The 14,600-nt window shown below is 50.0% G+C and overlaps 1 protein-coding gene across 1 annotated transcript in view; it reads left to right on the forward strand.

Annotated features, from left to right (window-relative positions):
- The window catches only part of LOC110525087 (protein HIRA), a 41,218-nt gene extending 33,567 nt beyond the window's left edge, over positions 1 to 7,651 (forward strand). Inside the window, exons 21-25 of the mRNA XM_036979349.1 lie at positions 2,507 to 2,612; positions 2,706 to 2,828; positions 4,967 to 5,130; positions 5,474 to 5,562; positions 6,718 to 7,651. Coding sequence (XP_036835244.1) covers positions 2,507 to 2,612; positions 2,706 to 2,828; positions 4,967 to 5,130; positions 5,474 to 5,562; positions 6,718 to 6,834 — 599 coding nt within the window. The 3' untranslated portion in view covers positions 6,835 to 7,651. The remainder of the gene's footprint in view (positions 1 to 2,506; positions 2,613 to 2,705; positions 2,829 to 4,966; positions 5,131 to 5,473; positions 5,563 to 6,717) is intronic.
- The last annotated feature ends 6,949 nt before the right edge of the window (positions 7,652 to 14,600 follow it).

Genomic DNA, 14,600 nt, shown 5'->3' on the forward strand with positions numbered 1-14,600 from the left:
CTCTTTAGCTATTTCATCAGCGAAACGCGAGTGAGCTCTTTATGAGCCCGGTCTACCTACGATAGAAGGCAGATGACCTAGGTGCGACCTTATGGCTCAATCCAGCCTTTTTACCTAAGGGTTTTATCACCCCTTCACATCAATCAAACCATTGAATTGGTGGCCTACTGCCCCCATCCTTTCCAGAATTCGGAGGATGAGTGAACTAATCTCCTGTGTCCAGTCCTTTCCCTCATACGCTCTATGCAAACCTCGGAGCACTACAGGAAGTCAGATCAGCTGTTTCTGTGCTTCGGTGGGAAGTCAAAAGGCCTTGCATTGTCCAAGCCAGAGGCTTTCACACTGGCTTGTGGATGTCATCACTCAGGCCTACAAGGGAGCAGGGCGCCCTGTCCCAGAAGGTGTGAGATGCCACTCGACCAGAAGTGTCACCACATCCTGGGCTACGCTGAGAGGCGTCCCCCTGAAATATACGCAGCTGCTACCTGGTTGTCGCCCTGCGCGTTGTCAAGATTTTACAAGGTCGACGTCGCATCCTGCCACACCATGGGCTCTACCATTCTTCCAGTGGCACTGGTGCATTAATCAGAGGTTAGTGCTACTCCTCAGAGGTTAGTGCTACTCCTCAGAGGTTAGTGCTACTCCTCAGAGGTTAGTGCTACTCCTCAGAGGTTAGTGCTACTCCTCAGAGGTTAGTGCTACTCCTCAGAGGTTAGTGCTACTCCTCAGAGGTTAGTGCTACTCCTCAGAGGTTAGTGCTACTCCTCAGAGGTTAGTGCTACTCCTCAGAGGTTAGTGCTATTCCTCGTGACCTTGTTGGTAGACGTCCGTCCATACCTTCAACTGCACTGACGGTCTGAAAGGTACATTAGTAACTTCTGTTCTACGTTATAACTATGGTTCTATGAATACCTGGAAGACTGTCAGTACTTTCCTGTCACTCAATCTTTTGGGGTGAGAAGATTTTCTGAGACAGTGCGTGGTCTGACATACTTTTAAATATGAACCGTGGGGGGGCTACGTCCTCCCACGCTGTCATGTCACCTGCTTGACTTTGTTATTATTACTCAAACCTGTGCAGAGCACGTGGGATATAATCTATACTTTCAACCGTACTGACGGTCTAAAATGTTTTTAAAACTTAGTTTTTCTTCCCTGTATTCATCCTCTCCTGTCTCTCTTCCCTCGTATTCATCCTCTCCTGTCTCTCTTCCCTGTATTCATCCTCTCCTGTCTCTTCCCTCGTATTCATCCTCTTCTCTCTCTCTTCCCTCGTATTCATCCTCTCCTCTCTCTTCCCTGTATTCATCCTCTCCTGTCTCTCTTCCCTGTATTCATCCTCTCCTGTCTCTCTTCCCTCGTATTCATCCTCTCCTGTCTCTCTTCCCTCGTATTCATCCTCTCCTGTCTCTCTTCCCTCGTATTCATCCTCTCCTGTCTCTCTTCCCTGTATTCATCCTCTCCTGTCTCTTCCCTCGTATTCATCCTGTCCTGTCTCTCTTCCCTGTATTCATCCTCTCCTGTCTCTCTTCCCTCGTATTCATCCTCTCCTGTCTCTCTTCCCTCGTATTCATCCTCTCCTGTCTCTCTTCCCTCGTATTCATCCTCTCCTGTCTCTCTTCCCTGTATTCATCCTCTCCTGTCTCTCTTCCCTCGTATTCATCCTCTCCTGTCTCTCTTCCCTCGTATTCATCCTCTCCTGTCTCTCTTCCCTCGTATTCATCCTCTCCTGTCTCTCTTCCCTCGTATTCATCCTCTCCTGTCTCTCTTCCCTCGTATTCATCCTCTCCTGTCTCTCTTCCCTGTATTCATCCTCTCCTGTCTCTTCCCTCGTATTCATCCTGTCCTGTCTCTCTTCCCTCGTATTCATCCTCTCCTGTCTCTCTTCCCTCGTATTCATCCTCTCCTGTCTCTCTTCCCTGTATTCATCCTCTCCTGTCTCTCTTCCCTGTATTCATCCTCTCCTGTCTCTTCCCTCGTATTCATCCTCTCCTGTCTCTTCCCTCGTATTCATCCTCTCCTGTCTCCTCCCTCGTATACATCCTCTCCTGTCTCTCTTCCCTCGTATTCATCCTCTCCTGTCTCTCTTCCCTCGTATTCATCCTGTCCTGTCTCTCTTCCCTCGTATTCATCCTGTCCTGTCTCTCTTCCCTCGTATTCATCCTCTCCTGTCTCTCTTCCCTCGTATTCATCCTCTCCTGTCTCTCTTCCCTGTATTCATCCTCTCCTGTCTCTCTTCCCTGTATTCATCCTCTCCTGTCTCTTCCCTCGTATTCATCCTCTCCTGTCTCTTCCCTCGTATTCATCCTCTCCTGTCTCCTCCCTCGTATTCATCCTCTCCTGTCTCTCTTCCCTCGTATTCATCCTCTCCTGTCTCTCTTCCCTGTATTCATCCTCTCCTGTCTCTCCTCCCTCGTATTCATCCTCTCCTGTCTCTCCTCCCTCGTATTCATCCTCTCCTGTCTCTCTTCCCTTGTATTCATCCTCTCCTTGTCTCCTCTCCTAGGCACAGAATGCACTGTGTCCCAGTCTTTACTGACACAGCAGGGGGTCCCAGTCATTGGTCTCTCCAATGGGAAGTCTTACTGCTTCAACTCCTCCCTGGAGACATGGTAAGACACACACACACACATACACTTACTTTAGAGAAATCATGAAAGTCACACATTCTATAATACCCTTGTAATTATCTTGTGGTGTGTCAGGAACCTAATAGCAGATAAACAGGACTCCCTGGTGCAGTGTGCCGACTTCAAGAACTGCATCTCCTCCCAGGATGCACCTGTGTCACAGGGACCCCTGGCTCTCACACAGGGACACAACCTCAAGTGAGTCTTGACTGTTAACGATGATCTAGGATCAACTCATAACCTTATCCATTAGTGGGGACAATGCTAAACTGACCCAAGATCAGAGTGTAGGGAAACATCTTCCTACACAGACTGATACTCACCACATTTACTCATGATTAAGACCAGGGCTGAAGGTCTCTGATTAAGAGCTGAACGGTTCAGGTGTAGATGTCATGTTACAGCAGGGTCGTGTTCAGAAACCAGACTAAAACAGGGGGAGGTACTATCCGAACTCGTCCAATAAGAAAAGGCTTGTTTTTCCTTTTCTGTCTCAAAATGTTTTCAGACATTTTCACATGTTGTGTCATATTGACAGTAATGTCTATCTGTAGACTGCAGTTACTGCAGGAACGATACCACACAAAACGATCATGAGCATTGCCTCGCTGCACGCCACGCCCACTGCCGTTGAAGGCTGCACGCCACGCCCACTGCCGTTGAAGGCTGCACGCCACGCCCACTGCCGTTGAAGGCTGCACGCCACGCCCACTGCCGTTGAAGGCTGCACGCCACGCCCACTGCCGTTGAAGGCTGCACGCCACGCCCACTGCCGTTGAAGGCTGAACGCCACGCCCACTGCCGTTGAAGGCTGAACGCCACGCCCACTGCCGTTGAAGGCTGCACGCCGCAGGCCCACTGCCGTTGAAGGCTGCACGCCGCAGGCCCACTGCCGTTGAAGGCTGCACGCCGCAGGCCCACTGCCGTTGAAGGCTGCACGCCGCAGGCCCACTGCCGTTGAAGGCTGCACGCCGCAGGCCCACTGCCGTTGAAGGCTGCACGCCGCAGGCCCACTGCCGTTGAAGGCTGCACGCCGCAGGCCCACTGCCGTTGAAGGCTGCACGCCGCAGGCCCACTGCCGTTGAAGGCTGCACGCCGCAGGCCCACTGCCGTTGAAGGCTGCACGCCGCAGGCCCACTGCCGTTGAAGGCTGCACGCCGCAGGCCCACTGCCGTTGAAGGCTGCACGCCGCAGGCCCACTGCCGTTGAAGGCTGCACGCCGCAGGCCCACTGCCGTTGAAGGCTGCACGCCGCAGGCCCACTGCCGTTGAAGGCTGCACGCCGCAGGCCCACTGCCGTTGAAGGCTGCACGCCGCAGGCCCACTGCCGTTGAAGGCTGAATGCCACGCCCACTGCCGTTGAAGGCTGCACGCCACGCCCACTGCCGTTGAAGGCTGCACGCCGCAGGCCCACTGCCGTTGAAGGCTGCACGCCGCAGGCCCACTGCCGTTGAAGGCTGCACGCCGCAGGCCCACTGCCGTTGAAGGCTGCACGCCGCAGGCCCACTGCCGTTGAAGGCTGCACGCCGCAGGCCCACTGCCGTTGAAGGCTGCACGCCGCAGGCCCACTGCCGTTGAAGGCTGAATGCCACGCCCACTGCCGTTGAAGGCTGCACGCCACGCCCACTGCCGTTGAAGGCTGCTTCTTTGTAACAGTATGGGAGGTGAGATGTGGGAAGATGTCTTCGGCTTCCAGACATTTGAACAGATATTAAATAGCGGCCACTAGTTAACAAGTGCTGTTTATTTCAATGGGCAAGCGAGAAGTAGCCTGTAATATTGATCACCATGTCAACCAGCGTTACTGTAGGGAGGTGTTGTGTTGACCTGAGGTGTTCCCCACTGTCGTCTCCAGTGGTAACCAAAGCCAAATGAAACTAGTTCAGACAGGACAACCCGTTCAGTAAGGGAGAGGAATGGTTAAAAAAAAATAATCTCACTTAAAGGGAATGTTTCTGACGTTTTCCTCCAAGGTTTATGACGTTGGTCACTATTTGGAAGTCACGGGATACAGTCTACTCGGTGGAGAGTGCACGTTTGGTGTTTCACAACGCAGCTACGCTGTGACCTTCGACCCCGCCCCCCCCCGCGTGCCTGCCGAGCACTGCTATCCAGCAGTTCTGTTAACGTTCCGACGAGGGAAGTAGCTAGTTAGTGTCGTCAAGGTGACTGTTAATGCACAGATAGTCGTTGCTTGGTTGTAGTGATTTTTACACCGTAAATGTGCAAGTAGACTGTGGCATTAACTTTCTATCCAAAAAGGATGAAACTACGTTAATCCAGAAAAACTTTTCCCTATTTTTCCGATGTTTTAATGTGGTTGTTTTCCTCTCCCAGTGCGGGTCGCCTGGCCTCCAGACTGTCGTCCACCCCCCACCACCTGCAGCATGGCATGACCCTGGTTTTCCTGGAGAACCAGCTGGCCTCAGCCCTCACCCTGCGCTCCAGCACAGAGTACCACTACTGGCTGCTCATCTATGCACGCTTCCTGGTCACTGAGGGTGAGCCACATGACAACCTATGCCCTTCTACTTTAGACCAGGGCCCATAGAGGAAGTGGATGGAATGCAAGTGATTGGGGCATGTGTGACAAAATTAACTGAAATCAACTCCGTATTTGGTCATGTGATTTGGCTGTTTTATTTTTTACCATGCATACGTGTCCTATCCACTTCCATTGATTGTTAGCTGGTTGTGGCCAAAGTAAGTTACAGATTGCAGTAGCTGAAAAATGAACCATGGATTATAGTTTCTCATGGCCCATAGACTTGTTGTAAAATCCGGAACTTTCCTTGTACTTTACGTTTATTTATTGCTGTCTAACCTTTGTGTTTTGTCCGGCAGGCTCTGATTATCGGCTACGTGAGCTCTGTAAAGACTTACTGGGACCAGTGCACAAGTCTGCCGGCAGTGCCTGGGAGCCTACAACCCTGGTAGGTGCCTACAAGGGCAGCACACGGTGCCTACAACGGCAGCACACGGTGCCTACAAGGGCAGCACACGGTGCCTACAAGGGCAGCACACGGTGCCTACAAGGGCAGCACACGGTGCCTACAAGGGCAGCACACGGTGCCTACAAGGGCAGCACACGGTGCCTACAAGGGCAGCACACGGTGCCTACAAGGGCAGCACACGGTGCCTACAAGGGCAGCACGGCTGGGGCCAAATTAATCTTGCCCCCGGGCTCAATTGCTATAGAATTTAGCCTGCGTTTAAACAAGCTGCCCAATTAAACGTTTTTTTAAATATATTTTGACTAATTGGTATTTTTGACCAATCAAGTCAGCTCTTACCAGTTATTGGACAGAAGAACAGAATGGGGCTTCCTCTAAAAACACAAGCATAGATCCTGTAAATACTTAGCAACAGAATTGGATTTAAAACAGGTGTGGCTGAAATGTGAGACAGCCTCCTTCAGCTGTTTTTAATCATCCTGTGAGTACTCTGAAATCATTTAATGAGAGTACTCGAACAGTGAAATCATTTTAATGAGAGTACTCGAACGGTGAAATCATTTTAATGAGAGTACTCGAACAGTGAAATCATTTAATGGGAGTACTCGAACAGTGAAATCATTTTAATGAGAGTACTCGAACGGTGAAATCATTTTAATGAGAGTACTCGAACAGTGAAATCATTTAATGAGAGTACTCGAACAGTGAAATCATTTAATGGGAGTACTCGAACAGTGAAATCATTTTAATGAGAGTACTCGAACAGTGAAATCATTTTAATGAGAGTATTCGAACGGTGAAATCATTTTAATGAGAGTACTCGAACAGTGAAATCATTTAATGGGAGTACTCGAACAGTGAAATCATTTTAATGAGAGTACTCGGACAGTGAAATAATTTCAAATACCCATCCCTAATCCCAAATGAAATAGCAATGATGATTGAGAGAACAGTGATTTATGGGATTGGGTCAATCCCAGAGAGGGTCCCAAACAGCGTTGGTTACAGGAACACTCCTCGTGATGGGAGGTCGAGGCTCAATTAGAATATGAGTTCCAGTAATGAGCTCCAATCCAAACAGTGAAAATGATCATGTGGTGTGACTTGTCCTTTGACCTATCTGTCTGTCCCCAGGGCCTGCGGAAGAGGGACCTCTTGAGAGAGCTGCTGCCTGTCATAGGACAGAACTTACATTTCCAGAGGCTCTTCACAGAGTACCAGGACCAGCTGGAGCTGCTCGGCAACAAATAGCACTTCTCAAGTAACTCACTTACTAACCCCACTATCCTATCCAGCCCAGCTCCACCCTGGCTGCTGACCGACATTCTCTCCTCCAGCTCTGGCTCTATCCAGGCCTCGCTCCGCTCTGTTCCGTCTATCCAAGCCTGAAGGAAGCTCTCTGTCCCTGGGTGGAGAACCACTGGCACCCGGGTTGCAGAATGTTGAAAACAGCACTGAATAATGACTGATTATCCATTGTCACCAAGTATCCATTAATAACTGATCGATTTAATTATGTTGATAACGACAATGATAATTATGTTGGAACTGTTTTCGGCGAAGGAAATCCGAGCCCTGCTAGAACTGTCAGGAGGATTCTCTTTCTGGGAAGATGGAGAAAAGCGTATACCTGGTTTTGGATGGGTCACTAGAAGCACAACAGTCCCGTCCCCCTTAACCTCCACCGACTCCCTCACCGGACCCCTGCTATGTGTGGCTGCTGCCCACCAAGCCTGGCTATGGGTCGCACCTGTCCTCTCCTGCCCTGGGGTGCAACTATACAGGGTCATCTGGGGTCACATGCTTAAGGGTCAATGTAATGACAAAAACAAAAGCTACAGTAGGACAGAGGAGCTGTGTTCTACCATGAATCACCCTCTTTTGAGCTTAACCCCTCTCCTATCTTTACAGAATGTGTACAGACTCTTTTCTGTTAGTCATTTTTAAATGTTTGTACAAGGCAACTTCTTTTCCATTTTCTAAAACAAAAAGAAGAAAATAAATGAGAGAAAAATAATACAAACAGGCAACACTTGTGTTTTGAAATTAAATAAAACCAATCAACAAATGCTGTTTGGCGAATCTTCTTGTCCACGGTTGTTTCTGTCTCCTACCTGTCTGGAGCCTCGGGCCTGGCCTGGCCTGTCTGAATAAATTAACGCTGATCTATTCAGGATGACATGGTTGTTTTTCTTTCAATAAAGCTAGTTAGTTAGCAGAGTGAGGATGTGTGCCAATAAACTCTCCTAATGTGTGCACATGATCACTTCCTTTCATGGATTAGAATGGCAATGACTAGTATAAGTGATGTGTTGGAAACTCCACCTAGCCCGTGCCTTCATCAAGCCAATGACTTTAGATTTGTGGGAGATACAGAACGAGCGCAGAGAATATTATTGAGGGGGAAATGAGGACTTGGCTGTTGTTCCATAGTTGACCCCAGGGGGGTAGTAGAGACCCACAGTGCACGGTTCAGAGCATTGTAGAGACCCACAGTACACGGTTCAGAACATTGTAGTAGAGACCCACAGTACACGGTTCAGAGCGTTGTAGAGACCCACAGTACACGGTTCAGAGCATTGTAGAGACCCACAGTACATGGGTCAGAGCGTTGTAGAGACCCACAGTACACAGTTCAGAGCGTTGTAGAGACCCACAGTACATGGATCAGAGCGTTGTAGAGACCCGCAGTACACGGTTCAGAGCGTTGTAGAGACCCACAGTACACAGTTCAGAGCGTTGTAGAGACCCACAGTACATGGGTCAGAGCGTTGTAGAGACCCACAGTACACGGTTCTGAGCGTTGTAGAGACCCACAGTACACGGTTCAGTGCGTTGTAGAGACCCACAGTACATGGGTCAGAGCGTTGTAGTAGAGACCCACTACACGGTTCAGAGCGTTGTAGAGACCCACAGTACATGGGTCAGAGCGTTGTAGAGACCCACAGTACTTGGGTCAGAGCGTTATAGTAGAGACCCACAGTACTTGGGTCAGAGCGTTGTAGTAGAGACCCACAGTACACGGTTCAGAGCGTTGTTGTAGAGACCCACAGTACATGGGTCAGAGCGTTGTAGAGACCCACAGTACACGGTTCAGAGCGTTGTAGAGACCCACAGTACACGGTTCAGAGCGTTGTAGAGACCCACAGTACACGGTTCAGAGCGTTGTAGAGACCCACAGTACACGGTTCAGAGCGTTGTTGTAGAGACCCACAGTACACGGTTCAGAGCGTTGTAGAGACCCACAGTACACGGTTCAGAACGTTGTAGAGACCCACAGTACACGGTTCAGAACATTGTAGTAGAGACCCACAGTACACGGTTCAGAGCGTTGTAGAGACCCACAGTACACGGTTCAGAGCGTTGTAGAGACCCACAGTACATGGGTCAGAGCGTTGTAGAGACCCACAGTACTTGGGTCAGAGCGTTGTAGTAGAGACCCACTACACGGTTCAGAGCGTTGTAGAGACCCACAGTACACGGTTCAGAGCGTTGTAGAGACCCACAGTACACGGGTCAGAGCGTTGTAGAGACCCACATTACTTGGGTCAGAGCGTTGTAGTAGAGAACCACAGTACTTGGGTCAGAGCGTTGTAGAGACCCACAGTACACGGTTCAGAGCGTTGTAGAGACCCACGTACACGGTTCAGAGCGTTGTTGTAGAGACCCACAGTACACGGTTCAGAGCGTTGTAGAGACCCACAGTACACGGTTCAGAGCGTTGTAGAGACCCACAGTACACGGTTCAGAGCGTTGTAGAGACCCACAGTACACGGTTCAGAGCGTTGTTGTAGAGACCCACAGTACACGGTTCAGAGCGTTGTAGAGACCCACAGTACACGGTTCAGAACGTTGTAGTAGAGACCCACAGTACACGGTTCAGAGCGTTGTAGAGACCCACAGTACACGGTTCAGAGCGTTGTAGAGACCCACAGTACACGGGTCAGAGCGTTGTAGAGACCCAGAGTACACGGTTCAGAGCGTTGTAGAGACCCACAGTACACGGTTCAGAGCGCTGTAGAGACCCACAGTACACGGTTCAGAGCGTTGTAGAGACCCACAGTACACGGTTCAGAGCGTTGTAGAGACCCACAGTACACGGTTCAGAGCGTTGTAGAGACCCACAGTACACGGTTCAGAGCGTTGTAGAGACCCACAGTACACGGTTCAGAGCGTTGTAGAGACCCACAGTACACGGGTCAGAGCGTTGTAGAGACCCACAGTACACGGTTCAGAGCGTTGTAGAGACCCACAGTACACGGTTCAGAGCGTTGCCAGGCACCACAAAGGGAAGGTCTTCATGACAAGGTCAGTCAGCACCTGTCCAATATGTTCAGTGTGTGGACAGCATGCTGTTTGTGACTGGCATTCTGTAAATAATTCATGCCATTCACTGAAACATGCCCAAAATAGCCGTCTGCAGAAATTAGCCAAATACTGCTTCCCCTGAGGAATATCAATGACACACAGCTTGTGCCCCAAATGACACCCTATTCCATACATAGGGCTCTGGTCAAAAGTAGTGCACTATGTGGTAGTGCACTATATCAGGTAAAGGATCCCATTTGGTACACAGCCAGCAATCAAACAGCCGGAATAGAGAGAATGCTAATCTCTAATGCTGATTAACCCAGAAAGGGTTTCCCCTTCCTGCCACGGGGTTAGTGGTGATTGTGAAAGGTTTTGCAACGGAAATCAGCATTTCTTATTGACGCCTGTTTGCTTAAGTTTGGTTCCTAGTCAATATATTTGCAACCTTCCTTGCAACCTTCCGGTTACTAGTCCAACACTCTATCCACTAGGCTACCCTGCCGCCTCTACACTCTAACCACTAGGCTACCCTGCCGCCTCTACACTCTAACCACTAGGCTACCCTGCCGCCTCTACACTCTAAACACTAGGCTACCCTGCCGCCTCTACACTCTAACCACTAGGCTACCCTGCCGCCTCTACACTCTAACCACTAGGCTACCCTGCCGCCTCTACACTCTAACCACTAGGCTACCCTGCCGCCTCTACACTCTAACCACTAGGCTACCCTGCCGCCTCTACACTCTAACCACTAGGCTACCCTGCCGCCTCTACACTCTAACCACTAGGCTACCCTGCCGCCTCTACACTCTAACCACTAGGCTACCCTGCCGCCTCTACACTCTAACCACTAGGCTACCCTGCCGCCTCTACACTCTAACCACTAGGCTACCCTGCCGCCTCTACACTCTAACCACTAGGCTACCCTGCCGCCTCTACACTCTAACCACTAGGCTACCCTGCCGCCTCTACACTCTAACCACTAGGCTACCATGCCGCCTCTACACTCTAACCACTAGGCTACCCTGCCGCCTCTACACTCTAACCACTAGGCTACCCTGCCGCCTCTACACTCTAACCACTAGGCTACCCTGCCGCCTCTACACTCTAACCACTAGGCTACCCTGCCGCCTCTACACTCTAACCACTAGGCTACCCTGCCGCCTCTACACTCTAACCACTAGGCTACCCTGCCGCCTCTACACTCTAACCACTAGGCTACCATGCCTCCTCTACACTCTAACCACTAGACTACCATGCCGCCTCTACACTCTAACCACTAGGCTACCATGCCTTCCTCCATCGTGGGAAGGTCACAACAGGAACAGTTGGCTCAAAGTAACAAGTAAACGTGTTCCTTCCTTCCCAGCACCACAGGACTAACACCTGAGAATCATCCACCCAGTAGATTTAAGGCCCCCTTAGACACACTCACCTAGTCTACCTTCTGACTTGTGAATCCTATTCACTTGAATGATTGAATCAGAAGTTTTAGAAAGACAGCCTCGGGCATCCAGATGACGCCTCTTTCTCCCAATAACATTCCCCTCCACTGATGTTTTCCCGTCTGAGGAGTTCACTCCACACAGTGGGTTTCACCTCATTATGTACTGGGGGGTGTTTAGACAAACCTGTCCCAAATAGTACCCTATTCCCTATGTAGTGCACTACTTTAGACCAAGGGGGTTTGATGAAAAAGTAATGTATTGTAAAGGGAATAGGGTGCCCTTTGGGATACATTCCTCACTGAGATGTTCTTTCAGCACTGATGGGCTAACACACGGGCCCATTAACAACCCTGTCTGTCTTATAGACACACATTTTAGAGCGAGAGGTGTGAATGGCAGTTTGAAAAGAGGCCGTAGAGAACTCTTCAAAGTACTGTAAGGACTGGAGAAAAGTGTTACGGAGTGGTACCCCTGCTAGGGTGTACCATGTGGGATGTCCCGAGGCTTTTTGCAGAGCAGAACATTCACACACCTGAGATCTCTCCCCGAGCCACTTTCACCACTTTTTTTTTTTAACATGCTGAATTTTTGTGTTTTTCCAAACTGAAGTTGTTGAAGTCCTTGATCGACTTATGCCAAGGGGGCGAGTTGTGGTGCATAGCCCACGGATGTGGAATCAAGAAGCAAAAGGGATGGAATCAGTAGAATTATGGCAGCTACACTGAGGGAGCAAATTGGCTTAGTTTTACTGACTGTGTGTTGTTCAAATATGTACAGTATCTTGGCATTTCTCACTATTGGAACAAGATACTTGCTGTACCCCACTGGCCCGCTGGTAGATCCAATAGAACTGTCTCCCTCTCCGTTTTAATATGCATGGGCGGATACCGGAGGCTATAGATTACTGGGGAAAAAATGTGGACTGCATTTCCTCATGTTGAGTGTGAGCTATCATCACACTGCTTGTTATCTTCAACTGCCTTCGGCACGGTAAGTTTACTTCATACCCATGTACTCTGTCATTTTCACTTTAATAACCAGCCCTGTTTCCTCTTCCTAAATAAGCAGTTTGTTCGGGGCCACATTTCTTATTGGGACCTTTGACCCTCAATCGGGCTAAAAAAATCAAATTGAGTGATAAGTATGACATGTTTTAAGTTGGTCAAACACACACACACTACACACACACACACACACACTGGCTCAAAGGTGAATATTAAAGCTGTTGGTATTATGTAATGTCAATGCAATGCATTTGTAATTCATAGTAAAATCATCTGTATTCGGTTTGATGTCACCTCAGACGTCTTTGAGACGAGGAGTGAGTCTTACCTCACATGTCTGCTTAATTACTCCTGAGTTACAGAACATTGAGGGAGTAGGCAGCATGATGACACAGAACAGCCAGGATATTGAGGGAGTAGGCAGCATGATGACACAGAACAGCCAGGGTATTGAGGGAGTTGGCAGCATGGTGACACAGAACAGCCAGCGTATTGAGGGAGTAGGCAGCATGATGACACAGAACAGCCAGCGTATTGAGGGAGTAGGCAGCATGATGACACAGAACAGCCAGCGTATTGAGGGAGTTGGCAGCATGGTGACACAGAACAGCCAGGGTATTGAGGGAGTAGGCAGCATGATGACACAGAACAGCCAGGGTATTGAGGGAGTAGGCAGCATGATGACACAGAACAGCCAGCGTATTGAGGGAGTTGGCAGCATGGTGACACAGAACAGCCAGGGTATTGAGGGAGTAGGCAGCATGATGACACAGAACAGCCAGCGTATTGAGGGAGTAGGCAGCATGATGACACAGAACAGCCAGCGTATTGAGGGAGTAGGCAGCATGATGACACAGAACAGCCAGCGTATTGAGGGAGTAGGCAGCATGGTGACACAGAACAGCCAGCGTATTGAGGGAGTAGGCAGCATGATGACACAGAACAGCCAGGGTATTGAGGGAGTAGGCAGCATGATGACACAGAACAGCCAGCGTATTGAGGGAGTAGGCAGCATGATGACACAGAACAGCCAGGGTATTGAGGGAGTAGGCAGCATGATGACACAGAACAGCCAGCGTATTGAGGGAGTAGGCAGCATGATGACACAGAACAGCCAGGGTATTGAGGGAGTAGGCAGCATGGTGACACAGAACAGCCAGCGTATTGAGGGAGTAGGCAGCATGATGACACAGAACAGCCAGCGTATTGAGGGAGTAGGCAGCATGGTGACACAGAACAGCCAGCGTATTGAGGGAGTAGGCAGCATGATGACACAGAACAGCCAGGGTATTGAGGGAGTAGGCAGCATGATGACACAGAACAGCCAGCGTATTGAGGGAGTAGGCAGCATGATGACACAGAACAGCCAGGGTATTGAGGGAGTAGGCAGCATGGTGACACAGAACAGCCAGCGTATTGAGGGAGTAGGCAGCATGATGACACAGAACAGCCAGCGTATTGAGAGAGTAGGCAGCATGGTGACACAGAACAGCCAGGGTATTGAGAGAGTAGGCAGCATGATGACACAGAACAGCCAGGGTATTGAGGGAGTAGGCAGCATAGTGACACAGAACAGCCAGCGTATTGAGGGAGTAGGCAGCATGATGACACAGAACAGCCAGGGTATTGAGGGAGTAGGCAGCATGATGACACAGAACAGCCAGCGTATTGAGGGAGTAGGCAGCATGATGACACAGAACAGCCAGCGTATTGAGGGAGTAGGCAGCATGATGACACAGAACAGCCAGCGTATTGAGGGAGTAGGCAGCATGATGACACAGAACAGCCAGGGTATTGAGGGAGTAGGCAGCATGGTGACACAGAACAGCCAGCGTATTGAGGGAGTAGGCAGCATGATGACACAGAACAGCCAGGGTATTGAGGGAGTTGGCAGCATGGTGACACAGAACAGCCAGCGTATTGAGGGAGTAGGCAGCATGATGACACAGAACAGCCAGCGTATTGAGAGAGTAGGCAGCATGATGACACAGAACAGCCAGGGTATTGAGGGAGTAGGCAGCATGATGACACAGAACAGCCAGCGTATTGAGGGAGTAGGCAGCATGGTGACACAGAACAGCCAGCGTATTGAGGGAGTTGGCAGCATGGTGACACAGAACAGCCAGCGTATTGAGAGAGTAGGCAGCATGATGACACAGAACAGCCAGCGTATTGAGAGAGTAGGCAGCATGATGACACAGAACAGCCAGGGTATTGAGAGAGTTGGCAGCATGGTGACACAGAACAGCCAGCG

This window comes from Oncorhynchus mykiss, chromosome 6 (assembly GCF_013265735.2).
Source record: "Oncorhynchus mykiss isolate Arlee chromosome 6, USDA_OmykA_1.1, whole genome shotgun sequence".
NCBI lineage: Eukaryota > Metazoa > Chordata > Actinopteri > Salmoniformes > Salmonidae > Oncorhynchus > Oncorhynchus mykiss.